At 40.1% G+C, this 14,699-nt stretch overlaps 1 protein-coding gene across 1 annotated transcript; it reads right to left on the bottom strand.

Annotated features, from left to right (window-relative positions):
• Positions 1-2,269: 2,269 nt before the first annotated feature.
• LOC132364820 (cytochrome c oxidase copper chaperone) lies at positions 2,270-9,584 on the bottom strand. The gene is made up of 3 exons (XM_059921043.1): positions 9,350-9,584; positions 7,115-7,203; positions 2,270-2,403 (listed from the first exon to the last, which is right to left on the bottom strand). The coding sequence occupies exons 1-2, from the start codon at positions 9,454-9,456 to the stop codon at positions 7,119-7,121; spliced, it is 192 nt and encodes a 63-aa protein (XP_059777026.1). The 5' UTR covers positions 9,457-9,584; the 3' UTR covers positions 2,270-2,403; positions 7,115-7,118.
• Between the last annotated feature and the right edge of the window lie 5,115 nt (positions 9,585-14,699).

Genomic DNA, 14,699 nt, shown 5'->3' with positions numbered 1-14,699 from the left:
CACAGGTGGTAAAATATATCAAGGGGAAAAGGCAATTAATATTGTGATTGCATTAAAAATATGTAGTATAGAAAAATGATCTAATTTTTTGTTTTAGAAAAATGTATAATAAAAGTTTGGAACAGCAAAAATTAACATTGGGAGATGATAAGGTTAGGGATTTTCTTTTTTTTTTCCTTTTGTAGTCCCAGGACATATTCAAGCAGAATCTGGATAACCATCTGCCAAGGATCTGTATTGGGTGGAAAGTTGGTTCACATCATCTGCCTTAGGAGTCCAAGATGCTATTCTTCACCCTAAAAGAATGCTCTGAAAACTATAAAGTGCTTACTATCAATAAAATAAAAACTCTACATCCAAACGAATATTAAAGTGAAAAATATGAATACAGACTCAAAGAATTAGAATGTTAGTAACACTGAATGTTACTGTGCCAAATGCTTTATGTACACCATTTCAATGCGTAAGCACAATCTTGTAACTTAGGTATTGCTACTCTCCCTGTTTTTTTCTTTCAGATGAGAAAGACACAAACGGTTGACTGACTTGCTTGAGGTCACATAGCCAGCTGTTGAACTTAAGTCTGTCACACTTTGAAGCCATGCTCTTAATTAACTAGGAAGGAATCCATGCTCTTAATTAACTAGGAAGGAATCTTACGGAACATTTTAGTTCAGCTCTTTTGTAAGAAGCAATTTTCCAATCGTGATACATGAACCCTACATATTCACTTATTTATGTTTCTCAGTGTCTTTTGTTGTTGAGATCTAAAGCTCCATTTACTTGAAGACAGAATATGACCAATTGTCTCATTAGCTCATAAGCAGCTAATAGGACCACAGGGCTTGTATTACAAGATTTGTTTATACCACAGTCATCCCTCAGGATCCTGGGCGATTGGTTCCAGGACCCCTGTGGATACTGAACTCTGCATTTGCTCAAGTCCCTTATATATTGATAAAATGGTGTAGTTTTTCTATATAACTTAAGCATATCCTCCTATATACTTTAAATCATCTCCTGATCACTTACAATACATAATAAAATGTAAATGTTATGCAAGTACTTGTAAATACAATGTAAACAGTTGTAAATACTATGTAAATAGTTGAAAAAGCAGCAAACTCAAGTTTTACTGGAATTCACCCACCCCCACCCCCCACCCCCCACTATATATATATATTTTTTAATTGAGGGGAGAATTTCTTAAATTTATTTATTTATTTATTTATTTTTGGCTGTGTTGGGTCTTCGTTTCTGTGCGAGGGCTTTCTCCAGTTGTGGCGAGCGGGGGCCACTCTTCATCGCGGTGCGCGGGCCTCTCACTGTCGCGGCCTCTCCTGTTGCGGAGCACAGGCTCCAGACGCGCAGGCTCAGTAGTTGTGGCTCATGGGCCTAGTTGCTCCGCAGCATGTGGGATCTTCCCAGACCAGGGCTCGAACCCGTGTCCCCTGCATTGGCAGGCAGATTCTCAACCACTGCGCGACGAGGCAAGCCCCCCCTCCCAATATTTTTGATCTAAGTTTGGTCGAATCCACAGATGAGGAACCCACAGGTTTTTTTTTTTTTTTTAATGTCTTTATTGGAATATAATTGCTTTACCATGGTATGTTAGTTTCTGCTTTATGACAAAGTGAATCAGCTATCCATATACATATATCCTCATATCTCCTCATTCTTGCGTCTCCCTCCCACCCTCCCTATCCCACCCCTCTAGGTGGTCGCAGAGCACCGAGCTGATCTCCCTGTGCTATGTGGCTGCTTCCCACTAGCTATCTACTTTGGTAGTATATGTAAGTCCATGCTACTCTCTCACTTCGTCCCAGCTTACCCTTCCCCCTCCCCGTGTCCCCAAGTCCATTCTCTACATCTGCGTCTTTATTCCCATCCTGCCCCTAGGTTCTTCAGAACCTTTTTTTTTTTTTTTTAAGATTCCGTATATGTTAGCATACAGTATTTATTTTTCTCTTTCTGACTTACTTCACTCTGTATGACAGTCTCTAGGTCCATCCATCTCACTACAAATAACTCAATTTCATTTCTTTTTATGGCTGAGCAATATTCCATTGTATATATGTACCACATCTTCTTTATCCATTCGTCTGTTGATGGACACTTAGGTTGCTTCCATGTCCTGGCTATTGTAAACAGAACTGCAATGAACATTGTGGTACATAACTCTTTTTGAATTATGGCCACAGGTATTCTTTAAGAAAAATAAATACATAAACACCATGTGAGGAACACAAAAAGAAACACACCTGAAGACTTTTGACCAGGGATATTCTTTTTTTTTTAATAAGTTATAAATACTTTTTAATTTATCAATGTTCATCAAAGAGCTCCCAAAGTTATTAAATCTTCTTCAGTTTTCAGGAATTATTCATTCCCAGAGCAGACCACCTGCAGAAAAAGATATATTTTAGAAAGTCAGGTTTCAAGCATCATGTCAGACCTATGGAGTCAGGGAATTAAGATGCTAGAAATGAGTGCCTCAGCTGAGGACTATTAACTAACTGCCACAATTATTCTAAACCAGTCATGAAATAAAAGATCCACATGTTAAAATTCTAGTTCTGTTTAAATAAAAACATCACGGAAACTGTTTAATCCATTACAAGGTTTAACCTTTAAAGTCTTTGTTGAAGTAAAAACTACACATTTATTTATTTTCTCAAAAACATCTTCCACAAAAGACTAAGGGAGTTTACTTTTGCAGATACTAAAGAGAAGAGACCTGTAGCCCCCTCCGTTCTGACTCAAGTGTTTGGCAAAGATCCATGAAGTGGAAGGCAGAAGGTCAGCTCTGTACACAGGCATTTCCTGTGGAAAGTTACTCAATCCCAAGGGCAAAGTAAGGGTAACACTTCTGAAATGAATTTGGAAAGATCAAAAAGGGAGAGCAGCAGAGGATGGGGTTGCTGGTGTACCAGGCTTCTCTCCAGACAGCTGGCAGCCACGCCACCCCCACCCCCACCCCCACCCCCTATCCCAGAAGACAGGAACAATGCCATAAAGGTAACTGAGTGATTTGGGCTAGCCAACTCTTCAAGTCTAATTCAAGCGCTTCCCTCACCTAGCTATTCCCTGCATTTGGTTTAGAAAAGAAGATAAGCCTTAACAACAATGTAAATATATAAACTCTCTCTTTTCTAAGGCTCAAAGGAAGAATACACTTAAAGATAAGCAAAAATGAAGCCACTCAACATTTCAACAGATAGCAGTCTACATAGCATTGCTACCGCTTTTGTTACCGGCTACTATACATCAGGAGGGGCTACCCACTGAAAGCCTCTGGGTATAAAGTCCTTGACAGAAGAGACCCTGTGTCTTCTCATCTTGGCATTTTCTAGAGTTTTAAACAATAGATATCTATTGAATGAATAAATGTTCAAATAGCAGAAATGACCCTTTTTCTTGACTCTCAGGATCATATTTTAATACATCATCAGTTGTCTCTGTGTGCGTTTTGTGTGTGTGAACTATTAAGTTCAGTTAAGCTTAATAAATACTGAGTATCACCACCACTCAGTGACGGTCCTTTAATTTCTTTCAATGATTTTAGCCCCCGAGCTGGATTCTCTAGGTTCCTCCTGGCTCCTAAAGGCAGAAAGATACCAGCTGCCATTTCCTCTTTACATCATTTCTAAGCAGGTTTTAGGTTCCTCTAGTTTCTCTTTCAGTAAAAGAAGCAGTCAAAAGCTAGAAGTGACTAGAATCACCACCATCACACCCTGTTTTTCCTTAGGAGTAGTTTTCAAGTCTCTGCCTTTGCTGCTATTAAATCTTTAGACAATTTATATTTAGTACTATCCCTACTATGTCTTCAGCTTAAGCCAGTGGTTCTTAAAGAGGAGGACACTTGAAAATTATCTAGGAGCTTCTGAGTCAACACGTACAGATCAGGGCTCAGGCTTGTGAATTTTGGAAAACATTCCTCGGGTGATTATACAGGTACACTTACTTTCATACTAAGTCCAGTTTACTGGATTCAAGGTACAATTAAGATCTATCTTATTTAGAAAATAACATTAAAATCTACAAAAGTTTTCGAATTAAGGAAGTTTCATGATCATTACTGGGAATATCTAAGATTGCAAAATATTTTTCTTTTGAAGCTATCCTCGGAAAAATGTGGTCTAATAGTTTAAGAAATACCAATTTAGTTAAGTTTATCTTGTAACAGTGCAGACAGTAGCACTGGATTTTACCCTACAGTCACTGACCTGGTTACTGAGTTATATACACCTATGCATTTCAACAACAGGTCTTTGTAATTAGCATTCAAAATAAAGTTTTAGGATTGAAGTTCAAGACTATGTGTAATCCTAAAAATGAACATGTTGGAATAAAATCTCATTAAGTGCAGGGAGTGAAGTATAAAGTGCTTGAGATTTGGAGAGTAAGAAAGACCTAGATTCTAGTTTTAATGCCACCAACTATCCACTCTTAACTTGAGCAAGTCTCTTTTTGACTTCACTGTCCTTCCATTTCCCCATGGGGGCCAGGGAAATAGGACACCTGGGACCAATGCAGATCCAAACACCTGTTCCTCCTCCAAAAGTAGTATTATACTGAAAATTTAAAAATGATTATTTTAAATTCTTAGAAAGGCCCTATGTGGATTCAGATTCTTCTTTCTGTAACCAGGATTCAAAAATAATCAGGACATATATTAAACAGACCTCAATAGAATGTCTGCTATCCATGACTTCCAAGATATGGCTCTTCTGTTCTGGTTTCCCTTTGACAGTTTACAAAGCCTATTCACACATATATAATTTAATCATCATAATGACTCTAATGAAGTAGTTTGGTCATGTACTGTTCTCTCTCCTTTACACATGAGAAAACTAAGGTTCAGAAAGTTAAGGACTTGCCCAAGATAGTACAATCAGTTAAAGGTCAGGTCTTCTAAGCCCAAAGCTCTTGCATTTTCTTTTATACACAAATGAAGTACACAGGAATCACTCTTACTCTCTGTCCCAATAACATAGAAAACCATGATATCGTCTGGTCCTCGTGAATATATGCTAGTTATAGCAATAATTCTATCACCTGTGAGGTCCACATGAAGTCCAAGAGACTTCTGATGCTCCTAAAAATTAGCATTTTTACAAATCACCCTTTTTATCAAGGCAGGTTTAACCCTAAGCAACAGCTAACAAAACTGACTACGAAGAAAGTTAGATTAGGAACAAGGAAATCATGTACAAATGTTGAGATTTCATGTCTTTGAAATAATCAATAGTTATACTTTTTAAGAATAGCTCCCCACAACCATATTTACTTATTTTACAGAATGATTCACCATGGGATTTCTTTAAATAACCATCTAATCTTAACAGCACTTAAGTATATCCTGTATACACAGATATCATACCATGTGTAAAATCACAAAATATATTATGGTTCTCTTTTTATAAATGAAAAAAGTGAAATCCAGATAGGATTAATGTCTTGATGAATATAGATGTAGCTAAAGTAAAACACATGCTAAGCTAGAGAACAGGAGAACCAAGTTAAGCCTCAGGACTTCCAGCCTAGACTGTTTTCCACTACACAGTGATACTTCTTATCAGCTGAGGACAGGTTCTTTATCCCTCCTTTTTCACAGCTCAGTGAGGAAGACTGGCCACATGTAAAATTCCAAAGAGGCAGGAAAGAGGTGAAAGGGAAAGAAGCCAGGCTCTCTATTACTCCTACACTGGTATGTAGCTTTGGCATTATCTCTCAGCTATTATTAAGTTATAAGTGGTGGTGTGGTGTGGATCTTATGGGGGAGTAAGGGCACCAAGCAGAGGGAGCCTCTGGAGACAGAGGTTCCAGTTCTGACCCTGCCTATAGGAAGTCACTTCATATCTATAGGCCTTAGTTTCCTCATTTGTTGATTTATTTAACAATCCTCTATTGAGCAACTATTATGTGCCAGGCACTGTGACTGGTCCTGGAGATATGCCAGTGAGTAAATAGAAAATTTCTGTCTCAGAACTTACATTCTAATTGAAGTAAAGCAATTCGGATGATTAATAAATACAAAATACGCAGGCAATGGTGTAGCCCAGCCACTAGCCACATGTGGCTATTAAAATAAAAAAACAAACATACAAAAAATTCAGTTCCTCAGCTTTACTAGCCACATTTCAAGGGCTCCACAGCCACATACGGCTAGTGGCTACCATACTGTAGAGTGCAGGCACAGAATGTTTTCATTATCACACAAAGTTCTACTGGACAGTGCCAGGATAGAGTGATGGGGAACGGATGCTATTTTAGATGGAATGTTGAGGGAAAGCCTCTCCAATTAGCAGGCTTGAAAACAGATCTGAAGAGAGATCTGAAGTGAGGGAGTAAGTCAGGTTGCTATCTGAAGGAAGAGTTCCAAACAAAAGGAGATAATTTATTTGTGGTATTGTTGTATACACGTCACTTAAGGTCACTTTCAGCATTAAAATTTGAATTCAAAGTTCTTCAAATAATGGTCTGAGGTTTTAGTTTTATTAGAATAAAGCATGGTACAAAAGAAACAGCAACGATTCCATTTCTGTTTTGCAGAAAGCAATGCTTCCATGAGCTGCCTACTCCGTATTTAAAAACACTTCCTAAAAACTCACAAGATTAGAAACAAAAAATAGAGAACACTTCCCTTTTAAGTCAGACAAGTGAATATTTTGAACTTCCTAAGCCGTGATTCCTCTGTCTCTAACATAACTCTAAAGGCTTTTGCCAAGCCCTTTCTTGAAAGCTTAATTCTCCCCTTCCCAAATCCACCAAACACCTCTAAGTTTTTTTTTTTTTTTGGCTGCACCACGCATCATGCAGGATCCCTACCAACCAGAGATCAAACCCAAGTCCCCTGCAGTGGAAGCGTGGAGTCTTAACCACCGGACAGCCAGGGAAGTCCCACCCCTCTCAATTTATTAGCATCATTTACTCCGTACACTAGAAACTGAGACGTTATCTTTCCAGTGATACTTAGGAATGTTAGATTAACCAGGTGAACTACCTTTCAGAGAGAATGTTGCCCAATGACCGCTAAATCTGTAAAGCAATACACAAATTTGAAGCAATCAGCCTATGTATTACCTTCCCAATAAGACAGTAGCGTGCTCACCATTTCATATCTTAAATCCCAGGGCTCTCATGCATTCCTTGTGGGCCTCAATTAGGTGTCCACAGTTCTCTTCTCCTTTCTCAATGATGCTATAAAACAAAATGTACTTGTTATCTAACAAAGTAGGCACTAAGCACATTAGTGGTAAATCAGCATGCAAGACAGTGATGGGGAGTGAGGCCGAACACGGATCTCACTGAATACAACTGGAGTTTTAAAAAATGCTATTATACCAAATGGCTTTGTTTTATTGGCTCTTGTGATACTTCCTTGCCCATGAAAATGTCCCACAGATAACTAGTTTTGGGGGGGGCGGGGAAAGAAGGAATCTGATTAGAAGAAATAATTATGCATATTAAATATTGCCTCTAGACAATATCCAAGGAATAATACCGCTCTATAATGAAATAAACTGAATAAAAAGTTAACATTAAATGGACAGAAAGAAGAGCTTAATTTTTTGCCTATCCCAGAGGAATTAAATTTTTGATTCTGCTCTACATTCAAATACACCTAAGTAAATCTACTTCTAACCACAAGACACCCAACACAAAGAGCAAAAAACATTTGGCTGCCAAGAGCAGCCTGATGAGCCCCACTCATGATGATCAAAGAACTTTTTACTTGTAAAAGGAAAGACTAGGACCACACAGCTTTATTTCTAAGGGCCTGAAAATGTAATTTTAGCAAAGAATCAAGTTAAGCCAAATTCAACTACAAAAAAAAAAATTGACTCCTGACTCTAGATATCTGGGGAGAAGCCATAGCAGTCAGAGGTAATTGATGCAGAAGTAATTTAAAGAAAGGTAGGTTCTCCTTCCTTCTAAATCCTACGTATCCTTCGATAACTTTAAGGGCTGTCTGCTTGGGATAGCAAGGTCCTTATGAAAATCATAGCTAGCCCTCCCTGATCGTTTACTGAATGCTGTAAATACTGTGCTAGGCACTTGATGTGGCTTATAGCACAGTAATCCTGGAGGCAGATACTTTTATTAGGACCATTTTACAGATATGAGGCAGATATGTTAAATAATTTGCTCAAGGTCACAAAGCTGGTTGGTGGACCAGAATTCAAACCCTGACACTGGATCCCAGACTCTTAATCATAATACAATAATATCTGAAGGTTCAATAAGTACTTACTGTTAAAGTGTGTAAGTATAGTTACCGATCATAGTAGTCTTTCAATTCTACCTTCACAGTATTATTTGCAAAGTACTGAGTATTAATAAAAAGCACTGAGCTCCTACAACTTTATTCCCCCACTATGCCACTTATGATCTCTTTACTTTCTATGTGAGGACAAAAAGGGGCTGGAGGGAGAGGTGTATATCCACATTATCTGAAGATTTCTTCTGAGATTTGTTCCACAATAGAGGCTGTATACCAGCGGTCCCCAACCTTTTTGGCACCAGGGACCAGTTCTGTGGAAGACAATTTTTCCACAGGGTCGGGGTGGCGGGGTGGGTAGGTGTTGGTTCAAGCTGCAATGCGAGTGATGGGGGAATGGTTCAGGCTGTAATGAGAGCAATGGGGAGCTGGGGAGCGGCAGATGAAGCTTCACTCACCCATGGCTCGCTGTGCAGCCCGGTTGGGGGTCCTTGCTGTATACAATAGCTGTATACAATAATAACAAACAAAACCTTTTGCGGGTTGATGGTATTGTAGATGTACTATTCTCAACACTATAATGTCACCTATGTCATAGCCTGGTTGATTTTTAAATCATCTATCTAAAAGGGGTGGGGTTAAGGGGATCTTCCCTACTGTTAAGAAACGTACCCTGTCCTGTGTCCTACTATGTCTAAATTTTGGCAGAAATTACCAGAAAACTTACTCTTTGATACTGCCAAACCTGGTACAGCAATCATTAACTTTAATGCTCCATTAACTTTAAGCTCCTTTAAATCAAGCAGCATCTTTACCCATTTCTACGTCTTCGGACCTAAGGCAGTGCTTGACCTATAACAGATGCTCAGAAACCCTTTGCAGTAAAGAAGGAACGGACGAAGCGAGCCCGGGTCAATCCGATCTCTCGCCAATCCCCTCATGTTTCCCCAGCCTGAGCTACGGGCTCAGTTTACAGACAGCTGACTGCGAAGCCTACCGGGCTCTACAACCCTCAAGAGCGCCGCACGACAAAGCGAGGGCCACGACCAGCTCCACGCCGGGCAGAGGCGCCCGAACGCAGCGCGCGGAGCCTGCCGGCCGCCCCCTCCCTGGCTGCGCACTGACCACGCATCGCGCGCCTTCTTGGTCTCCGGGCAGGCGCAGCAGGGCTTCAGAGGCTTCTTCTCCTGCGACTCAGATGGGGCAGGGCTTGCGGCCGCCAGACCCGGCATTTTTCGCGCCCAAAGCAGCAACTAGTACAGACACCCTAAACTCTCCAGCCTCCGCAAACGCCGCCGATTACCCGCAATCACTTCCGGTAGTCGCTGTGAAAAGAACAGGAAGTCCTACCTCCCTCTGACAATTGGGGGTGGGGGGAAGGAGAAGAAGGGATTAAAAAGGGAAAAAAGACGCGTGCGCAGAAGAGGCAAAAATGAAGCCATTAACGCGAGAGCGCCTCTTCAGCGCAGGCGCAGAGAGGCGAGATGAAAGTGCTGCGAGTTTGTAAATCAACTTGGGGAGGACCCACAAAGGATGAAAGTAGGAAGGTTACTCGGAGATATCTCAACCCTACACCCACCACGAATGTCGAAAACAGAAGCCCGAGAAGGTGAAATGACTTGTCCACGCCAAACAAGAGAAACCACTAGCGAAAGCCAGTTCCTCTTGAATATCAGATTAGTTCCCAGTATTTTATGCTCAGCATTATCTGCCTTTTTATTGTCCTCTCCACCCCCCTTCAATTTGAACAATCCAATTCACAAGTCTTGAAAAAAAAAAAAATTCTCTGCTACTCATACCTCACCCCACACGCTTTAAATCCTCAGCTAGTTGGTATTTATAGCTTCCTCTCCAACTGATTTGATTTCAGTATGACTTGTCCAGTCACAGGGCAAATATACCGGTTAGAAAAATGCTTTTTCCTCGTCATTTCTCAAATTCAGTTAACACCTATCTACCTAAGTAGAAAGTAAACTGGTGCCTACGTTATTTGCAATATAATGCCCATACCGTTGCGGTTTTTTCTGCAGAGAACTGTTGGAGAAAGAATGAACTTATTTTTTAGAGCAGGACTTCCAGGCGTTCGTAAAATAGCTGCCTAGGGATAGATATTTTGGGTAATCAAACTTTCAGTATCACCTAACCGAGGTTTGTTTCTGTATTTCAGAGATTTAGCTCAGGGAATCCTTAGGAGTGTCTGTGAACTGGTGCCCTGTAGGAGTAATTTCTATGTGTGTATTTTCGAAGATACTAAGACCATCCCCATTTCGTCATCTGAAAACTACTAATTAGCATGATTTTTACTTCAGTCTGCATTGATATGTTTAATAATACAACATCCTGCCCTTACATTCTCCTGAAGTCACCCTTATCCACTATTATTTCAACTAGCTGTTCACTCCCATTGTTCAGTTATCTTGCTACTCAAAGAGTGCTTCTTGAACAGGCAACGTCGACATCGCTTGGAAATGTAGTATGCAATAAACACAGTTCAACAAATCAATGGGGAAAAGAAAATAAACTGGAAAAAATTAAATTCCACATCTAGATGTGGAAGGTCAAACTAAGAAATTAATAGAAGATAGAGGAGATTATACCAAGGGGTGCGGAACAACCTGTTTGATGACATTTCAAAAGAACAAATTGTAAGTAAAAAAATTGATGAAGTTAATTACATGAAAATAAAGGCTTGAGGATTTACAAAGGACATGCTGAATTATATAAACTGTTACCCATATCTGCCTCTAAGAGCTAAAGGATCCTTGCCTTGATTTATCTCTTTGCTTATTTCAAAGCACCGGGTATTTGTCAAAGATGTTTTACAGCTGTGCTTCCAGAAACGTGCAGTGGTCAACCAACCTGAACCGGCTCTGACTTGACCACAGAAATGTTTCTGCGCAGATGAAACCTGGCAGTGTCCAAAAGTTACCTTTGCTTCATTACTATGCTAAAATCTCCACCCAGGGGGGAAACTTGCACTTTGCTAGGCACAATCCATGCAGTGTGCAAAGAAGTGTGGAAGACTGCACATGCCCCTGAAAATCTCCCCCCATTTCCTAGAGCCTTGATTATGTCCCTGCCTCCTAACCACTTAAAATTCCTTTACTCCCCTCCCCTGGGGGAGAAGGTATATTTAGAACACAAGCTCTCTCTTCACCATTCCTTGATCAATGAATAAAGCTTCTGCTCTGCTATACCAAACCCGGGTTCATCTGATTGGCATTTGCAACTCCAGGCAAAGGACCCATTGAGGGGTCACCGACCTCTTGGGGATCTGTAACAAAATAAGGAGGCCATTAGACTGATGTGGCGCTAATGACATGGCGACCTACATAAGCAAACCAAAATTTAAGCCTATAAATGCCTCAAGGTTAAAAAAATGCTAAAGGAAACCAGTCGCAAGCAGCTAACTAGGCTTTAAGCTGTAGCCAGTCAATAATTAATTTCCTTACTTTTCTTCCACCTTTTTTCTATAAAAGCCTCTCCCGGAGCTCCTGTTGAAGTTTTCCTAACCACTTCTGGTTTGGCGCTTCCTGGTTGGAATCAATTTTTCCTCAATTAAACTCTTAAAAATTTTAATATGCCTCAGTGTCTTTTAACAGACACTGTAAACAAAGTTAACAAATAGATGACGAACTGGTAAAAGATACCTGAAATATCTAAATCCAACATGGGATTAATGTCTAGAATACTTATGGAACTTAGTAACAATAAGAGAACAGCAACCTCAATAGAAAAATGGAGAAGAGATATGAACAGACAATATATAGAAGCAAAAATACTCAAGCAAATTTTTTTGTTTGTTTCTCTGCCTATTTAACACAGGAGAATATGTAGAATATGTAGAAGAGAAAATCCAAGGTCAGCACTCACAAAAAGGGCTGTTCCAAGAGTACTAATCATAAAAATGGAAAATAAAACAACAATGAGGTATCATTTACACCCATTAGATTGAAATTAGATTAGTACTTGGATAATGCCAAGTACTGATGAGTATGCAGGAATCCTTGGGTATGGAGACTGGTCCTGCCATTTTGGAAGGCAGTTAGGCAGTACCCAGTTAATTTAAGAATAGGTGCATATCCTATGACTCAGCAGTTCTATTCCTGGATCTATATTCCAAAGAACTTCCCAGCAAGTCCATAAGGGAACATGTTATGGGGATAACTGTCACAGCATATTTATGTAGCAGGGAACTGGAGGCAATCTGGGCATTCATCACTGGGGAGGTAGATAGGGAAATGTGGAGTACAGGGTCCAAACTAGAAGAAATTGACAACATACCCACATAGTAAAATGCACACATTTTAAAAATAGCATGGGTAGTGAAAAAAAGAAAGAGAATAGATACATAGCCCAGTACTATTTGCATATATTTAAAGAAGGTTGCAAAAACAAAAATACGTGTACGAACACATGTGTGAAATGATTTGCTTATTTAAACAGAATGGTTGCCTATAAGGAGAGGCAAGTGGGGGCAGAGAATAAAGATAAATGCAACTAAAGTACCCTTGCAGGGAGCAATGATGATCATGTGTCATGCACAGAGGAGGACAATTAAGTCCTGCGCCTGAAGACCAAGGACAACTATGCTGGTTGCATCCTGCTCTATGCAGTTTGGAAAACACTGCTTTATGGGGTAGAAATGGAATTTAATTAAATGGAATTTAAAATGTCCTCTTTCACTACACTTTTAGGTGGTGTGGAACAAAGAAACTACACTTTTAGGTGGTGTGGAAAATTTTATTCTAAGGGTTAAGCCACTTCCTTGCTTCTAAGTAAAAACAATCATTTTGTCATAAAGAGGTATTGTGACTTTCTAGAAGATGTGTGGTCATCTTGTCATACTCATTTTGGGCCCCCAACAGTAGTTAGCACATGAGACACAGCATAACTGCTTTTTACTCAGACAAATTATTCCCCCAAAGCTTTAGTTTGCCCTGTTGCTGCCAAGAATCTGGAAGCACTTTTTTCCACAGAAAGATCTCCCTTAAATAAGCAGAGAAACAAACAAAAACAAATACAAAAGAAAATGTTGTTTGAACTGATTTTCCCTTTTAGTACTGTCCAATAACTCATATTGGCACTAATAATTCTTCTTTTCATCACTTTAAAAAATATTTATTTATTTATTTATTTTGGCTGTGCTGGGTCTTAGCTGCAGCATGTGGGATCTTCGTTGCGGCATGCAGGATCTTCAGTTGCGGCATGCATGCGGGATCTAGTTCCCCGACCAGGGATCGAACCTGGGCCCCCTGCATTGGGAGCGTGGAGTCTTACCCACTGGACCACCAGAGAAGTCCCTGGAACTGATAATTCTTCACAGAGAACCCAGATTTTTTAGAATGTGCTCACTTAGAATGAATAATCAGTTGAAATGACAACATAATCTTCAACTGCAATACCTTCCATATATGTAGGACTGTTGAGTTTGTGAACCATCATTTAATCTTCACAGTAGTTGTGAAACCAAGCAGGGACCCTTTGGGGCCCTCCCAGGTACAAAAGCCTTTCTAGGTCCCTTGTTTCTTGTTTATAGGAAAAAGGCTTCAGCCTCCTAGACTTTCCCTGAGTCCCAAAGTACACATTCAGATAGTTAGTGATTAGAACAATAGGGTCACAAGACTCCTAGTTCCTCCTAAAAGGATATACATAACAACCTGATACAGATCTGAGTCCCATTACAGGAACTAAGGCCCCCACCCAGGTGGAGGATGGTAACTGCAACCTGAGCACAAGCACATGGGACCCCAGACTGGTTGGAACCAGACGGCTGATGATTAAGATTCTTGGAACACCACCCTGTTACCTCACCACCAACCATTCAGAAGAAAGTCACACACCCTGTGGCTCTCCCCGCAAATTTGCCTTTAAAAACTCTTCCCTGAAACCCATGGGGGAGGTTCAGGTCTTTTGAGCATGAGCTGCTCATTCTCTTTGCTTGGCCCTTGTAATAAACATTTCTCTGCTCCAAACTCCAATGTTTCAGTTTGTTTGGCCTCACTGTGCATCTGGCACATGAACTTGGGTTCAGTAACAGTTGACTGTGTTATCTACATTTATAGCTGAGAATATTGAGGTTCATAGATGGACATGATTTGTTCAAGGTCACGTAACTTGTAAGTGACAGCCCTGAGTCTCCACATCTTCTCCCTCTAAGGTCCGTGGTCTATCTACTATCTCACTTAATTTGTCTAAATGAAAGGTGAATATTATTTTAAAATTAATCATTGTTCTGTATTTAATTGGGCAACTGAACTTTTGTGTCTACGAAATGAACAAGGAAGAAATGAGAAATATCCAAGAGAGTTTAGGGAGTTAATGAATTGTGATAAACTGTAGACACAGATTATAGACCAAAAAACTGAAACAGCCTTTCTGCAACTGAGAAAAGATTTTTCTTGCCCGTTGTCCTTCCCTGCTTCAGTGAAGACAGGATACTTGCAGTGAGCACACTCTACGACTTTCTCAGGGT

This window comes from Balaenoptera ricei, chromosome 4, assembly GCF_028023285.1.
Source record: "Balaenoptera ricei isolate mBalRic1 chromosome 4, mBalRic1.hap2, whole genome shotgun sequence".
Classification (NCBI taxonomy): Eukaryota; Metazoa; Chordata; class Mammalia; order Artiodactyla; family Balaenopteridae; genus Balaenoptera; species Balaenoptera ricei.
Note: the sequence above shows the minus strand (reverse complement) of the source record. Positions and strands in the feature narration are given on the sequence as shown.